The following is a 16,722-nucleotide window of genomic DNA, read 5'->3' on the forward strand; positions in this document are numbered from 1 at the left end:
AATAAAATAATAAAAAGATAACATAAAAAATAATAAGAAAATATTACCGTATTTTTTGTAAATTAAATTTTCAAAACCGTAAAAATATTTAAAATATTATATAACTGTGTGTTTGTAGTTTTTTTTTTTATTATTTTTGTGTATTTTATAAATAATCAAGGGCAACTCCAATGCAGCTTTTATTGATGTGGCCCATCGAATGCTCTCACAAAGATAAGTTACGGGTGGAGTGTTACGCATTGGAGAATTTTAAATAGACAACTACAAATGCTTGCCAAGAGCAATAACATTTGTTTTTTTTCGAACTCTATAAATTAATACATAATCTTTCATTACAAATGTATATTTTTGTTGATTTATTAATCAGTTTCTGTTTTAAAAATTTAAGGAGGTAGATTAATTAGTAAGTTAAATTAATTTTAAATTATTATATGCAATATAGTATCTTAATATTTTATAAATTTTTAACAATATTAATAATGTAATTACTTTTAATTAACAAATAATTAAAAATGAACACATGTACTATTATATTTTATTTAAATGAGATCACATAAAGAGGATTAGTTGGTCCCAATCCATTATATGTATATATATATGAGGAACCCTAGATAAGTAGGTTGTGCAGCCTCTGCCCCACCCACCAATTTGTTCTCATGAAGCAACAAACTAATATATGCCTTTCATGTCGAATACTTGGGAAAAAGCATATCACGATGGGATTTATGTAGATACAGAGATGGTTTATATCAAATGTGATATATATATACATATTAAAAAAGAGGAATCTGTATCCAATAATATACATGATATTACTCGAATCTCGATATACTTATCATATATATAGATATTATATTGGGGTGTTGATGCATAGAAGAAATATTTATTATTATTATTATTATAATTTGGATACTTTTGAATATTATCTAATAATTGAGAAGTTTCCTTCAATTTATTTTTTTTTTTTTAAAAAAAAAAAGCATTAGATTTGTTAATAATAAATTGGTTATGTTAAATTTGTAAAGAGTATTAATTATGCCATACTCATTTGAATTCATATCATAAATTACTATATATATATATTAATATTGAACACAATTATATGTAATTGAACTAATTTCCTAAAAATTATTTTAATTGTCAAAACTAACAGTTGATTGCTAGCTAGCTATAAATTCATTTGGCTTAATTAGCAACCCATACCACACTATGTCTTTGTCTAAACATCATTTTTATTAACAATTTTTTAAACATATATTATTAGTAAAAATAAGATATATATGATTATAACACATATTTTAACAGAGTTACATGCCATATGCACATTCTATATTGACTCTTTTATTAACAAAAAAAAAAAATAATTTAGCCTCACTTGATATAGTTGGCTGGCTCCATTCCTGCAAAGTCTAATTTTCCTTTTATTTGTTTAACTGTCCAGATTGACCAAATTACTTACACTAGATTTTTTTTTGTTCAATTTCAAATAATTTGGCCCAGATTAGTTGGAGTTACAGATTACAAATTATACGAATAACCTAATTGATTTAATTTTTGAATTTCTACTATATTTGTTTTATTATTACAATTAATTAAAATATAAAATTAATTTAAAAAAAAATACAAATATTGGTGGATCAGTTTGGATGGGTTCATTTGACCAACCAGTAAATGGGTAAATTTTTCGTTTTTTCCTTCTTTATTTGGCGGGATGGAGTTACATTTTTTGTAACACGTACTCGTATATTAAGTTATAAATACGTGTTTGTTGTGCTTCTCGACCTATATGTTTTGGGCTTTTTAAAATATGAATATTGTGTCAGGCTATAGAAAAATATGGACTATGTCATGCCGTGGAATAATTTTATAGGATATGCTTTTCGTGGCCCAAAAAGTCCAATAATTTCTTGTTGTACTTTATTTAGGCCAGCCCGTTTTTCTTAAATAGACCAACCTGTTATCTTATATGGGCTTAAATTGACGTTCTATATTTTTACATTTTTATTATATTCGATAAGCTAAATACTAAAATATATTTGTATTTTATAGTTTTAATTATTTTATATATTTTTTTAATAATAGTTATATGATATAAAAAATAATTATTATTATTATAATTTATAATTGATTTATAAATAGTTATTATTGTTATTAGGGTAAATACTATTTTAGACCTTGTGTTTTGTAAAAGTTACCAATTAATTAGACTCTCTGTTAAATGACAAAATGGATCCTATATTTTTTAAAATTGTACAAGGATCCTGAGTTCAATTTTTAACAATTTTATTTTTTAATATAACCGACTTTAAGACAATTTTTAATATGAATAGATATAGAAAATATAACAAGTTTTGTCATAAACATCTCTAGATCGGATTATTATTAAGTTTTATTTTGACAAAAAAACTGTTTAGGGTCCTATTTGTCTAATTTTAGAAAATACAGGGTTTATTTTGTCATTTAACAAAACAGAATGTCTAATTAGTAACTTTTATAAAATACAGGGTCCAAAATAATATTTACTCTTGTTATTATAGTATATCATATTTTTAAATTTTTATTATAATTGATGAGTTAAATACTAAAATATATTTAAGCTCGTTATGTTGTGTCGTACCTAAGTTCATATTTTCGTGTGATGTCGTGTCGTTTGTAAGTTTATATTTTTTTTTTATGCATGCCGTATTGTGTCTAAGTATATTTTTTTTATATCGAATCGTGCTTGTATTAGTTTCGTATCGTATTATAAAGCTCAATCCATATTCACAGCAGTATCTGATTAAATTGACCGATGTAGACCCTTGGACATAATATCTAAATTAAACATCAATCATCAAAATATATAATACTTTAAATTAACACGTGTTGATATCGCAAATATATCTTTAAAATTAAGCAATGATGATATGATATCATGACAGTAAACAATATTAATTAAGTAGCGTTATGTATACTTAACTACATGGCCACGTTTCATAACAATGGCCAAATCAAATTGAGTACAAGAGTATCTATACAATATTTTGAGACTATAGCTTGTTTGAGTGGAGTATAAATATTTATACATATATAATATAGCTAGGGAGAGAATCGTAATTCCATTCAAGAAAAGAATCCAAACACAAAAAAGTGAAAAGCAACTTGTGTCTATATAATGCATGAGAGGTTTGGTCCCAAAGCTCATAATTAACTAAGCTACAAAACACATCAAGCTAGTTTTGCTTTAAAAACAATCAATCAATTAATAGTGTAATATTACAAATATGGGAAATAGTCATGGTGGTGAGCGTAGTTCTTATCCTCATCATCAACAAACAAATCTTAATAACGTCATAGACTACTCCCAACCCAAGAGGAAGCTGCTGCCCACCGGCCCCGGGGTCATAGATTGCAACCAGGCGGCCCAGCGCTATGGCGGCTATGTGGTTTCTGAATATGGCGGCGGCCGCAGTGGCAATAATGGTGAACAGAATGGCTTGACCAAAAAACAAGCCACTGCTCAAGGTTATGTACCTTACTATACCAAGTAATAAGGGTATAGCCACTTAGTGAGAACATCTTTCAGTTATTTTAATTGTGCTTTTATATATGTAGTTATATATATATTAATGAAATAATATATGTTAGTAGTACGTACTTCTCTTATTTATGTATTAAATCAGTTAAGCTCCTAATATTAATATATTAATGGATGTTCTCATATTCTCGCTCACTCACTCTCTCTCTCTCTCTCTCTCTCTATATATATATTTTTGATTTAATTATTTTTTTAACATTATTTTTTCTTCTAATAAAAACTCTAACAGAATATTAATGATTGAATATAAACATTAAATAACTTACCATTTGAGGTTTAAGATTGAGGATATATAATATATAATTAATAAAATTCTCTTAAATATATATATATCCATATATATATATATTTATATAAAGAAAAGTATAAAATAAATTAAGTGATATTTTATACAATTTTTTTTTTCTATTTCTAATAATTTGTAAAGAAAGTTTGATGATGAATATTAACAATTTCAATCACAATGTGTTGTACTATATAGTATAAATAAATTGATTAATCTTTACTTTTATGTCACAAATTTAATTTTTTTTATTTCTTCATACATGATGTTGTATAGAATATTTTTATTTGTGGGATTAATAATGCCTACATAATTCGATTTGTTATTTGAAATAAAATTAAAAAAGACATTCTAAATTTATATCAAAATGTGTAAAATATTCCAAAAAATAATTAAGTAAATATTAAATTGGTTCCAGCAGTTAATATTACAATTAAACCCAAATAACTTAACTTCTAAACCCTAAAAAAAAAATTGAATCATATGAACAGAAGAAACCCACATCGATCGCACCTATAGAAAATAGAAACCTAAACCCCCAACTTGAGTTGTATCGACATCGTAGCTATGAAATCTCAATAATTAAAAAGGCTCGATCATCAAAGTAGAAATTATCAAGTAATCCTAATTATATGATCTAAAAGCAAATATATATAGTTCCTTTTTCTGGTGCTTCTCTTTGATTGATCTATTGTTAGAATATCTTTTGGCATTTTGGCATTTTTTTTTTTCAATGAAGCCTTAGTTTTTTTTTTTGGCTATTTACAAAAATGTGGGAAAATAAAAGTAAGTTTTGATATATATGGCATAAAAACTTAATTACACTAAATATGGCATTTTTTAAAAAAACTTACAAATATGGGAAAAAGTCATGAGTAATGCCATAAAAAACTTTAAATTTTTGTTTCTTTTTATTTATTTGTTCTTTTTTAGAAAAATAAAATACTAAAATAAATAAAAAATGATCTCAACTATAGATATTATTTTTTTTATAGAAATTAAACTTGTTTTTTTTTTATTTAAACTACTATTTTTTTTGTTAAAAACTAATTATTTCACTAAAAGCAGCAAAAAAAAAAAAAAAAACCAGTTTCATCAACATCATCCTGAAAAAAAAACAATATAAAAAATTATAATCTAAAAATAATATAAACTTTAAAAATCAGTTTCATCAACATTGAAAGAAACAAATAATTTTATTAAAAGAATAAAAAAATAGTTTCATTATGTTATTAGAATTTTTTTTCAAGTTACTTTTTTATTATTTTGTTTCTAGGTTGGAAATTTATACTTATATTTCGTTATTAAATTATTGGTATGCATTATGTGTTGTTTTGATTATATTTGTGATTAGTATTTTTTTTTTTTTTGTATTTTTGTGTGTGTGTGTGTTTTTTTATTTGATTGTCTGATGAAACTGGTTTCAATTAACTTTATTATTAACATTTGTATTTTGTTATGATTTTTTATAACGTCAAAACTGGTTTCACATGTCGAAATTGGTTTCACAGGTTTTAACTGTTCTGTAATGGGGTTGCTCCATTTTTATGATATTATTGTATATTTTTTAGTTTGTATAAAACTAGTTTTATTATTGTATGATATTTGAACAACAATTTTTATTTTATTTTAATTAATCAGTTTCTAACAAACATATTATTTTATTATTTTCATAACTGGTTTTTTTAAGTAACTAGTTTTTATAGCTGATTTTTTTTTATTGTTGTTCATTATTGAGTTTTATTCAATTTTTTATTAATTTATTTCAATAAACTGGTTTTTATTTGTTTGTTTTTATTTTGGTTGTTTTACTAACTGGTTTCTCACATTCCACTGTTTTTATTTTTTTATGGTTTTTATTGCATTTTTGTCTCTTTAAGTTTCTTTGTTTCTTTTTCTTCTCTTTGATTTTAATTTATGATTCTCTTTGTTATATTTGCTGCATATTGTATGTTTAAATTAAGTTTAATTTTTGAGCAAGAAAATAAAAAATTAAATGTCAAAATAAAGAATGAAGTTAGAAGTTTGATTATTAGGTATTGATATAAAATTTATATGTTCGAAACTGGTTTTTAAATTTAGTATCGTTTGTAAAAGTTTAGTTATTAGGCATTGTGTATTTTTTATTATGTTATTGATGAAACTATTTTTTTTTTTGCCTCTTTTAATGAAATAATTCGTTTCTTTTAATATTGATGAAACTGGTTTTTAAAGTTAGTATCGTTTTTAGATTGTAATTTTTTTCATTATCTTGTTCATGAAACTTCTTTTTTATTCTTTAAATGAAATTATTAGTTTCTTTCAATGTTGATGAAACTAGTTTTTAAAGTTTGAATTCTTTTTAGATTATGATTTTTTATATTATTTTTTTTTTCAGGATGATGTTGATGAAACTGGTTTTTTTTTTCCTGCTGTTTTTAATGGAATGATTAGTTTTTAACAAGAAAAAACAAATAGTAGTTTAAATAAAAAAAAAACAAGTTTAATTTTTGTAAAAAAAAAAATAAAATATAAAAATGTACACTTATTATATATATTAAGAGAAAAAAATTAGTTTGAGAAAAAATATTAAAAAAAAAAGAGACACAAAGAGAAATTAGAAAAAAAAAATAGAGAGAGATAAGAGAAAGAAAGAAAAAAAAAAGTAGTAACTGACTTAAAAATTGAAAAGAAAAAAGAAAGCCAAAATTGACTAAAAAAATATATAAAAAAGACAAAAAAAAAACTTTATGAATCTTCAATAAGTAAAAAACAGTAAAAAAGAAAAAAAAAATAAGAAAAGTATAAAAGTAAAATGTTTTGTCAAATTAAAAATATAAAGTTTGAAAAAAAAAAAGTAGTATTTGATGTAAATTTTCCAAATAGAAAAGAACCTTAAATGTAAATGTAAAATAAATTAAAAAAAATAAAATAAAACTAATTAAGCTAAAAACAAAAACATAAAATATGGGATTGGATAATAAGTTTATAAAAATATGGCATATCAAATACCATAAAAAACTTAAATGTGAAAAAATGCCATAGAAGAGTGGCAAACCTATAAATGCCATATTTTTCTAACTTTTTTATGAAATCCCATATTTGATGTAATTTTCACTTTTTTTTTTTCCCAGTGGCCATTCCAAAACATCAACATCTGCACCTTCAAATCTAAACTTCTTTTTAAATTTAATTATATTTTCTATTTTATCAACGAAAAATTCATTACCATTGACCTTATTTATCCATAAACAACTGACAGTCACAATTAAGGATTAGACAAAATACGAGAAAGATTTGTCTTCTCAAATTTGATTGTTTATTCATCTCTTTTCTTTTTTTGGAAGTAAACAAACTGGATGGAAGTATATGTTGTAATGACTGTGTGAATAAGTCTGCAAGATTGACATTAATTGAATATGTTGGACATCAATATTTACTATTTTAAAATGTATAAAGAAGAATTTGGTAAAATACGTTTTAATTATATCTCCTTCAACGTACCCCTTTTTAGTTGAGTGATGCAAGTAGTATATTTTTATAGAGAACTGTTAGTGTTGATACTTCTTTATTGAGTGTAATATGTTTCCCGGATATGCTATGTCAATGATTTCACTTCCACATATTCTCTACTTGCTTCATAAAGTATAAGTATATATGTTAGTATAATTTAAAGTTGACTCGTTAAAAACCATGCCAAGAAAACTCAATGGGACAAAACTTGAGTTAAGGAAAAAAAGAGTCCAATATATATATATATATTTCATATTTATAATTATTTAAAACCCGACGGTACAAAACTTAAACTAAGAGAAAAATAGTACAACATGAATATGTCCCCTCCTCATGCACATACGATCCACAATTATTAAGTTTGAAATTTTAAGTAATATGAACATAATACATTAATGATAATATAAATTTTTATTTGCGACATTGATGGTACTCCAAGGCCATATATATTTTATATTCTTGTCGTATGATCTTAATTTTCATATCTAATGATCATATATCTATAATAACTGATACATATAAAGTACTTCAAGACTTCTCTACTAATGAATAAACTATATACATTTAATATTTTCTAATATACAAAAAAAAAAAAAAATTGTTCTTCAATTATTTATATATATATATAATCAAAAAACTCTTCAAGAGTCTATCACAATTCACAACGTATAATTTACAAATTTATATTGCATAGACAAACATATGCGTTTTTCAAATAATATTTTACTTACATGTCTATAAAAATTTTTATCATATAGAGCACGCGACTTTAAATTTATATCACTTAAGACATGTATTAAATTATTCTAGAATTTTTAGATAATGCATATTTCAAACTTTCAATATGTTAAGAGCTCCAAATAAATAATTTTTTCTTGCAACATTTATGCGATGCATATAAATCCTCATAAAATATAGGGTAAATACCATTTTGTACCCTGTATTTTACAAAAGTTACCAATTGAACCTTCTGTTTTGTTAAATGACAAAATGAACCCTATATTTTCTAAAATAGTACAAATAGGACCCTGAACTGATTTTTTATCAAAATAAAATATATTTTTTTTTAGGGAATCAAAATAAAATATTTTAATAATATAATCTGATCTAAATGTGTTTATGACAAAACTGTTTACATTTTCTGTATTCGTTAGTGTTAGGAATTGTCTTCAAGTTGGTTATCTTAAAAAAAAAAAGTTGTCGAAAATTAAGCTCAGGGTCCTATTTTTACAATTTTGGAAAATAGAGGGTCCATTTTGTCATTTAACAAAATAAAGGGTCCAATTTGTAACTTTTGCAAAACACATGGTCCAAAATGGTATTTACCCTAAAATATATTCTAGGCTATAATCAAATCATGATTATATTTTCTTAATATATAAGCCTTATTTCAATCAATCTCATGTCTATGCAAATTTTGTATAACAATTCATTTTGTGTACAAATACATATATATATATATATGCAAATCTCATTAGAAATATTTATTTACACACCCTACAGGTCTTACTTTACTTTACGTGAGTAAATTTGCTTGGACTGCATCATAATATTTATTTGGCCAAAATCAAAATGTATGTCGATAATTCTCGACAAAGTTAATACCATAATTATTGTTATCTCATGTTAGTTTATTGCATATGCAAACATTCAATATTTATTGTCGACAAAAATTTTATTATAATATAATTTCGTTCCATATTACATAATCTCTTTAAATTACATATTTTTTTTTCAATATGTGTATCATTTATAGGTACTTATATAAAACCACTTCATGGATTCAATTATGATCAAATATGTTATGTCTAACTTATTTAGGGAGTCTTTTATAGAGTACCGTTTCAATCATGATTATTATTTTGAAATTATGAATACTTTATAATATTAATATATATCTCTAGATTTAATGGCTATGATATGCTAATGTTATGGTAATGACATTATTATTTTATAGTATATATGAGTATGTTATGAGTATGATATTTAAGTTATAATCTCTGTATATGTGTACGGTGTGAACATATAGTATGGACCTATAATAAAGGTTTTCATGTGTAACATTATTTGGTTATGGTTATAAAATAAGGTGTATAATATTGCTAAAACTTAATTAGTATATTAGACAGGGAAGTGCTACTATGTATAGTGACTAGGGTGAGTTCTGGTATGTATACTGTGAGCGACTACGAATGGGCAAACGATCTAGAACGCCGATGGTACTTTAGTTTTATTTTAAGCAGTTGATAGTTCTAAACACAGAGAAAATGTATCATTTAAAATTATTTACTTATTGTATTTTATTTTACAAATGAAGAATCTTTCTCTGTTGCATTTCGATTTCTAAAACTCACTTTTGTATTTCAAGTATTTTTGAATCTTTTTTAATTATGTATTAAATAGTATTTTTGTAAAGTAAGATAAAATATTAGAATATTACATGTTATACAATTGATTTATGCTATTCTCATCTTATAATATTATTTTTATTTGGTTTTTTTTTATTTTATTTTTACAAAATAAATTATAACTCTACTTTTTTAGTAATATTAGATATGATATTTTTTTTTTCAATTATTGTCATTTTTTGTATGGTGCGTTAAATAGAATAGTAATTATACTTTATTTTAAATACAATATGTGTTTTTAGATATCAAATAATAATAATATATAAATAAAGAGAAAAAAAGTAGAATATTAATTAAAAATAAGGATAATTACATAAGGTATCATTTTTTGTAAAAAATTTATATTTTTACGTTTAATGATTTTTTTTTTACATTTTTACGGTTTCCCGTAAAAACAACACGAAAACAACAAGAAAACTATATAAAAGTAACATGAAAATAACATCAAAACAACAATAAAAAATAACATACAGATAACGAAAATCAACAGCAAATTAACATGAATATAACATAAAAAGACCGTATTTTCTGTAAATAAAATCAAAAATTCGTAAAAATATTTAAAATTCTGTGAAACTGTATTTTTGTAATTTTTTTTTATTATTTTTGTGTATTTGTGAAATTATCCCTTAAAAATAACATGTTATTTTTATAATGATAATCCTTAGATATATTTATACAAAATACTATAAAATATTTTTATGATTGAAATCTAATTCAATTAAGTTAGATTTTAATTTTATTTTTCAACAAATAATATACATTAATATTTTTAGTCACTTAATCTCTATAGGAAATATTTAGTCAATTTCAATTCTCATAGTTCCTTAACAAAATTTCTCATACTATTATTTTAAAGAATAATTACATGAAATATCTATTTTTATAAAAAAAGTTATATTGTTACGTTTTATTTTTTTATATATATATTCTTACGGTATTCATTAAAAACACAAGAAAATAAAAAGAAAAGGGAGATTTCATTTTAAATGCTTAAAAAAATACCCTCTAACAAAATTTAGACTCCAAATTTATTTATACAATTAAATACTATTGTTTTTAATTTCTACCCAAAATACCCTCCCTTTTATTTTCCTTCTCTCTTTGTCTCTTTCTCTTCCTCACTCTCTCTTCCTCTTTCTCGCACCACCGAGACACCCAAATCCAGGCACCGAGACCACCAACTACCACCACCGAACCTCCTCTCCTCCACCACCGAACCTCCTCATCTATCCAAAACTTAATCCAACAACCCCCAAATCTCACCTACCCAAATCTTTCTCTCTTCCTCCTCCGATCGACTTCTCTCAACCACCATCACCATTCGCCACCGCCCACATAACCCTCCTCCAACCAGAAGCTCATTGAATTTGTATTTGTTTGAGACATTAGATGGTGGTAAAGGGTATAATTTTCCGACCAAAATATGATTATCGATGGGATATCGATAATTTATCAATGATTTTGTCTGTGGACTGTTATTTTTGTACGCAAACAGAAATAACCGATAATATGTATCGACAACCTATCAATAAATATCATTGATATACTATCGATAATCTATTGATAAATGCCATCGATAAACTATCGATAAATATCAAATTGACAAAACTGTGTTACATGCACATAAATCATTGATAAACTATCGATAATCATGTTTTGGCCAGAAAATACCATAACTACAACCATCTAGGTCTGAAACAAACACAAATCCAATAAAAAATAAATAAACACGAAGATGAAGATGAAGATGAAGACGAAGACAGAGATTCGGGGCCTCTGGGTTTTTTGACGCTTAAGTGCTATGGAGGTCCGACCGGTCTTGGGCCTCTGGGTTTCGTCTGGGTTTTTAGGTAGATGAGGAGGTTCGGTGGTGGAGGAAAGGAGGTTCGGTGGTGGTGGTTGGTGGTCTCGGTGCCTGGGTTTGGTTGGTCTCGAGAGAGAGAGAGAGAGAGAGAGAGAGAGAGAGAGAGAGAGAGAGAGAGAGAGAGAGAGAGAGAGAGAGAGAGAGAGAGAGAGAGTATTTTGAGCAGAAATTGAAAATAATAGCATTTAATTGTATAAATTAGTTAGTAGTCTAAATTTTGTTAGAGGGTATTTTTTTAAGCATTTAAAATGAAATTTTCCAAAAAAATACATATAAGTTATAAGAAAACAACATCCAAACAACAACATAGCAAAATAAAAAATAAAATACAAATAATAAATAATTAATAATAAAATAACAAAAATACAACATAAAAATACACCAAAAACAGTATTTTATGTAAATAAAATCTAAAAAACTATAAAAATATTAAAAACTCTATACATACTATATTTTTTTAATTTTTTTTTATGTTTTTTTTTTTATGAAATTATCCCTTATTTTAATTATTTTTTATGAAATTACACTTTATATTTTTTTTTTCTTATTTTAATTTTTACTTGTTTTTATTATTAATTTCTTAATTTATACCTAATTGTATAAGTGATATCTTTATTATGTGCATTAAAAATTCTAATTTTGTTAAATTATGTGAAGTTATATTTAATATTTTAATTATAAAAAAATATATATCAATTAGAATTATTTTATAATTATATTTAGTTAATATATAATAAAAAAATAGTTTTAAAGTATTCTTAAAAAAAAACACTAACACTAACTCTATGTGCTATAACGTGAGGCCCATTTAAGCCACTACAGGTGTTATTTAGGACCAATGCAACCCATTCATTGCAGTCAGTGATAATCCTTCCTTTTGTACACAAAATAAATAAATAAATAAATTATCTCTCTTTTTCATTTGGAAATATTTTCATAAAAAGAAAATTATAAAGATTTGAAAATTTAAATATTTTTATGGTTTATAAATTTTTATTAAAAAAAAAATTAGTCAGGTTTTTTATGTTATTTTTGTATTGTAATTTTATTTTTATAAAAATCGTAAAATTATAATTAAAAAATAAATCATAATTTTTTTTAAAATGTAAATATATTTATCTATACATAAATATAAATAACGGTAGATATGTAATAATTTTTTGCGTCAAATTTTCTAAAATTATATTACAGTACAAATTTCTTTAAATAATTTGGGTGTTATTCTTCTTTCTTTTTCTGCTTCAACTTCAGCACCACCCCTATGAAGCTTGCTGTGAAAATGGAGTGAGCTTCTTTTTCCTTCGGCCACCATCCGTCTTCGTCACTTCTTCATTCTCTGCCAATTACGTCAATTCACGCAGGTTACAACTTCTATATACTCCACCCTATTGTGTCATCAAAGGATTCATCATTTGAATGTATAATCTCATGTTATGTCTTTTGCATTTTCTTTTTTCTGCCAAGACAGTCTCATTATTATTGTTCTTCCTTATTTCGTTTTCTATAATTAGTTTTACAGTGTCTCTGATTTGTATGATTATTTATTATTGCGTTATAGAGCTTCATATTTTCAATTATCAATGTGACCGAATCAATACTTAGGGTACAATCGTATATGTAGTTTTTTTGGCCATTGGGGAGAGGGGTCACTAATCAATCATTTCTCTTTACATTAGTATCTTAGAATTTCGATAATCTTAATGAAATTTGATTAATTCCTCAGAAACAAGACTAATACTAATTTGTAGAAGCTTGAATATGTATGAATATTTTGAATTGATTCCAGTACCTTATTTAGAATGGTCTATAAAGATCTTATTTATTTATCTTAATTGTACTTGAAAAATGGGGGTTGACAGAACAGATCTGGAACTCAGAGACAGAATCCATGTTGCCATTGTCACGTATGGCATATGAGCCATCTTGGTGTCGTATGGTAGTGATGGAACATTCACGTATGGAAACTTATTCCTTGGAACCTGAGGATCGAAAAAGGATGTTCATTTTCGGTATGGGATTTGTCGGCCACTGTTTTGCTCAACAGCTCAAGAGCCAAGGATGGTAAAGATTCATATGATCTCTTTGTTTGAATTGATTTTACTGTGTTAATATATTTAGAAAAAGTTTCCCAATGTTGGAGCTTCTGAAGTGGATTATCAGGGATGTGTCTGGTACTTGCACAAGCATTATGAAGAAGAAGCAGCTTGCAGACTGGGGATTTGATAATGGTATTTACCATTTTGACGCAAATGAGCCAGAGTGAGTGCACGTTCACATTTCACTTCATAAGTTTATGTGTTAATTTATTGATTTGTATTGAGGATTTAGTGATTAACCAAGCAACTGTAGTAGATAATCCATTGTGGATAAGGTAAAGTTTATGTCTGTGGTTCATATCTTCTTGATATTGTGGCCTTTTCATCTAGCTTTTGTTGATCGATTATGTTTGTGTTTATGCTGTTTACTGGTTCAGATGGAGCATCCTAGATGTTCTGAATAGTCACACACACCTACTTGTTTCAATCCCTCCTTTTGCGAATATTGGTGACCCGGTATGCTAATAGATAACTTGTAAATAAATTGGTTTGACTATGCCTTTCAATGAGCTAATTTGTCATTCTCTGACAAGGTAGTTGCTTCAGCATGAAGAGCTTTTAAAGAAAAAACTTATGGATGGAAATCTTCAGTGGCTTTGTTATTTGTCAACAACAAGTATGTCTTATATTTCATCTAAGGAACCATATTCACGTGGGTCTTGTTCAAGCTTATAAACTTAAATGAGTAAGAATCATGTTTGTAAGCTTATATTTGGCAGGTATATATGGAAATTGTGGTGGTGAGTGGGTAGACGAAGAGTGAGTTTATGTAAACCAACTACTTTTTCATACGAACTGTTTTTTCTTTAACTGAAATTTGATGTCTCCCATATGAATTACGCTATGTAAGATATCCTGCTAGCCCAACAAGTGAGTTGGCTAAGCTGAGGCTAGCCGCTGAGAAGAGATGGTTAGATCTTGGCCATAGTCTTGGGATCAAATCGCATGTATTTCGGCTTGGAGGTATCTATGGTCCTGGTAGAAGGTTGTGATGAATATTACTCTCATTATTTGGTGCCTTCTGCTTTAAATTTGCAATTAATTTATTGTTTCAGCGTCTAAACAGCATAGATAAATATAAAACACCACGACATTGCTTTGCAAAATATGTATTAACCTGTTTTAAAGTGCTGGCTATATAGTCTTTTGAATTTTCTTGCCACATCAAGGTGGTTTTTCCTGAGTCTTTGATTCTTCTCTTTGATAGCGCTGTTGATACGATAATCAAACAGAAGGACTTGTCAGCAGGTCAGAGAAGGAGAACACGTAAGTTATACACATCAAGAGTTCATGTAGAGGACATTTGTCAAGCTCTTAGGGCCATTACTTTAGCCTATTTCCCTGGGTAGGTTTTTTAGCCTTTTAACCATGCTAGATGCTACAATTAGTCCAATTTTCTTCTTATACGTTTAATTCTAGTGTTACAAAAGTAAACTACAAATTGTCAAAACATTAATGTTCATGTTGAAAACTTTCCGACATGTTTAGATGTATCCCCTCTGGATTTACATTTTTCTTTCCGGTGTTTAATTTTCATCTTTTTTACTTTCATTCATATCCATTTCTTTTCTTTTGTTCTTTCCATTGACACAGGAAAGTGCTCAACATCGTTGATGATGACCCAGCTGCCAGGGAAGAAGTATTTGCATATGCAAAGTACTTGATTGAGAAGAAATGGCCTGGTCAGATCAAATGGTCTGCTGAGCAAGAAGAAGGTTTAGTCACTGTTAAGAAAGAAAGTTCATTTGGGGAGAAGCGAGTTTCCAATGCTCGTATGAAGAAGGAACTCGGAGTAAAGCTTCTCTATCCAAGTTACAGGTCTGGATTGCAGAGTATTATTGACCAAATGGAGAACCCTTTTTAACAAAGTTTAAGATAATGCTGAAATATGTAAATTTGTGTTAACCCTGCCTATTTCTAATTCTGTTTTGTCTATTAATTAGTTGTAACTATCTTCTCTATCAGATATTATAAATACGACCAGTCTTAGCTTAAAAGCTCATTTCATTCTTCACTATTCCATCTTTCTTGTTTTCTCTCAAAGCTTTCTTAGCCTCGGCAAATTAGATTATGTTTTTTTGGTTAAAAAGCACAATTTTGTTCAGTCAACCATTAGATGCAGCATACTTCATCAAAAAAAAAAAAAAAAAAAAAAAAACCATGATATGCATAAACATTCATAATGAGAAGTAGGAAGATGTTAGTAATAGTATCAGGCCTTCTTCGAGACACCACTCAAGAGCTAACAGAAATTGGTTAGACACCACTCTTTAACCACCTAGCCTCATTACATAATCTTTTAGCCAAAGTGGTTTGGTTCACTCTCTCTTCTTTCTTGCTTTGCCTTTCCATGTTTTCCTACTGCTAACCTTCTTGTTTGTTGAAGTAGTGTATTTCTCACTTTCACCTTTCGTTGGTTCTTCATTTGCTTCTCAATTGCCTATTTCCTCCTGAATGGCCTTTGGGTCCAATACTATTGGGCTTGTCCAAGGCCATGGTATCACTACTCCCACCCCTGAAATTAACCTTGTCCTCAAGGTTATGCACCTTGTACATGTCTACCAATGTGTCAAAATCTTTCCAAGTGGCATCCTTCGAGTTGCTCAAGGACTACTGGACCAGAACCTGCTTAGTGGAAGTGTTGGAAGTCTTCAAAACTCTTGCTGCCAGTATAGCCAACGGTAGAATGAGACGCTTGTTGGCCACACTCAACTCTAGTAAGGGATAGCGGTTCGGTGGTGACAGACCGAAGAACGGTTTAAGCAATGAGACATGGAATGTAGGGTGGATGTGGTTGTTGGAAGGAAGCTTAAGCATATAAGTAACTGGTCTAGCTCAAGCAATGACTTCGAAAAGGCCAAAATACTGACGACATAGCTTAGAGTTCAAATGATAGGTCATTGTAGTTTGACGATATGGCTGAAGCTTCACAAGAACCAAATCACCCACTTCAAAGTCAATGTCCTTGCATTTCTTGTTGGCTTGTTGAGACATGCAGT

At 27.0% G+C, this 16,722-nt stretch overlaps 1 protein-coding gene across 5 annotated transcripts; it reads left to right on the top strand.

Annotated features, from left to right (window-relative positions):
* The first annotated feature begins 12,808 nt into the window (after positions 1–12,808).
* Positions 12,809–15,763, top strand: LOC115723365 (uncharacterized). Of its 5 annotated transcripts, none has more exons than XM_030652820.2 (9): positions 12,809–12,988; positions 13,492–13,688; positions 13,788–13,886; positions 14,101–14,179; positions 14,261–14,339; positions 14,443–14,482; positions 14,574–14,708; positions 14,931–15,068; positions 15,317–15,763. In XM_030652820.2, the coding sequence occupies exons 2-9, from the start codon at positions 13,516–13,518 to the stop codon at positions 15,585–15,587; spliced, it is 1,014 nt and encodes a 337-aa protein (XP_030508680.2). In that variant the 5' UTR covers positions 12,809–12,988; positions 13,492–13,515; the 3' UTR covers positions 15,588–15,763. The 5 variants fall into 5 exon arrangements, with proteins under 5 accessions (XP_030508680.2, XP_030508681.2, XP_030508682.2 ...); XM_030652821.2 differs by having other exon boundaries at positions 12,817–12,988; positions 13,487–13,688; XM_030652822.2 differs by having other exon boundaries at positions 12,817–12,988; positions 13,768–13,886.
* Positions 15,764–16,722: the final 959 nt, after the last annotated feature.

Source organism: Cannabis sativa, chromosome 9 (genome assembly GCF_029168945.1).
Source record: "Cannabis sativa cultivar Pink pepper isolate KNU-18-1 chromosome 9, ASM2916894v1, whole genome shotgun sequence".
In the NCBI taxonomy this organism is placed as follows: Eukaryota; Viridiplantae; Streptophyta; class Magnoliopsida; order Rosales; family Cannabaceae; genus Cannabis; species Cannabis sativa.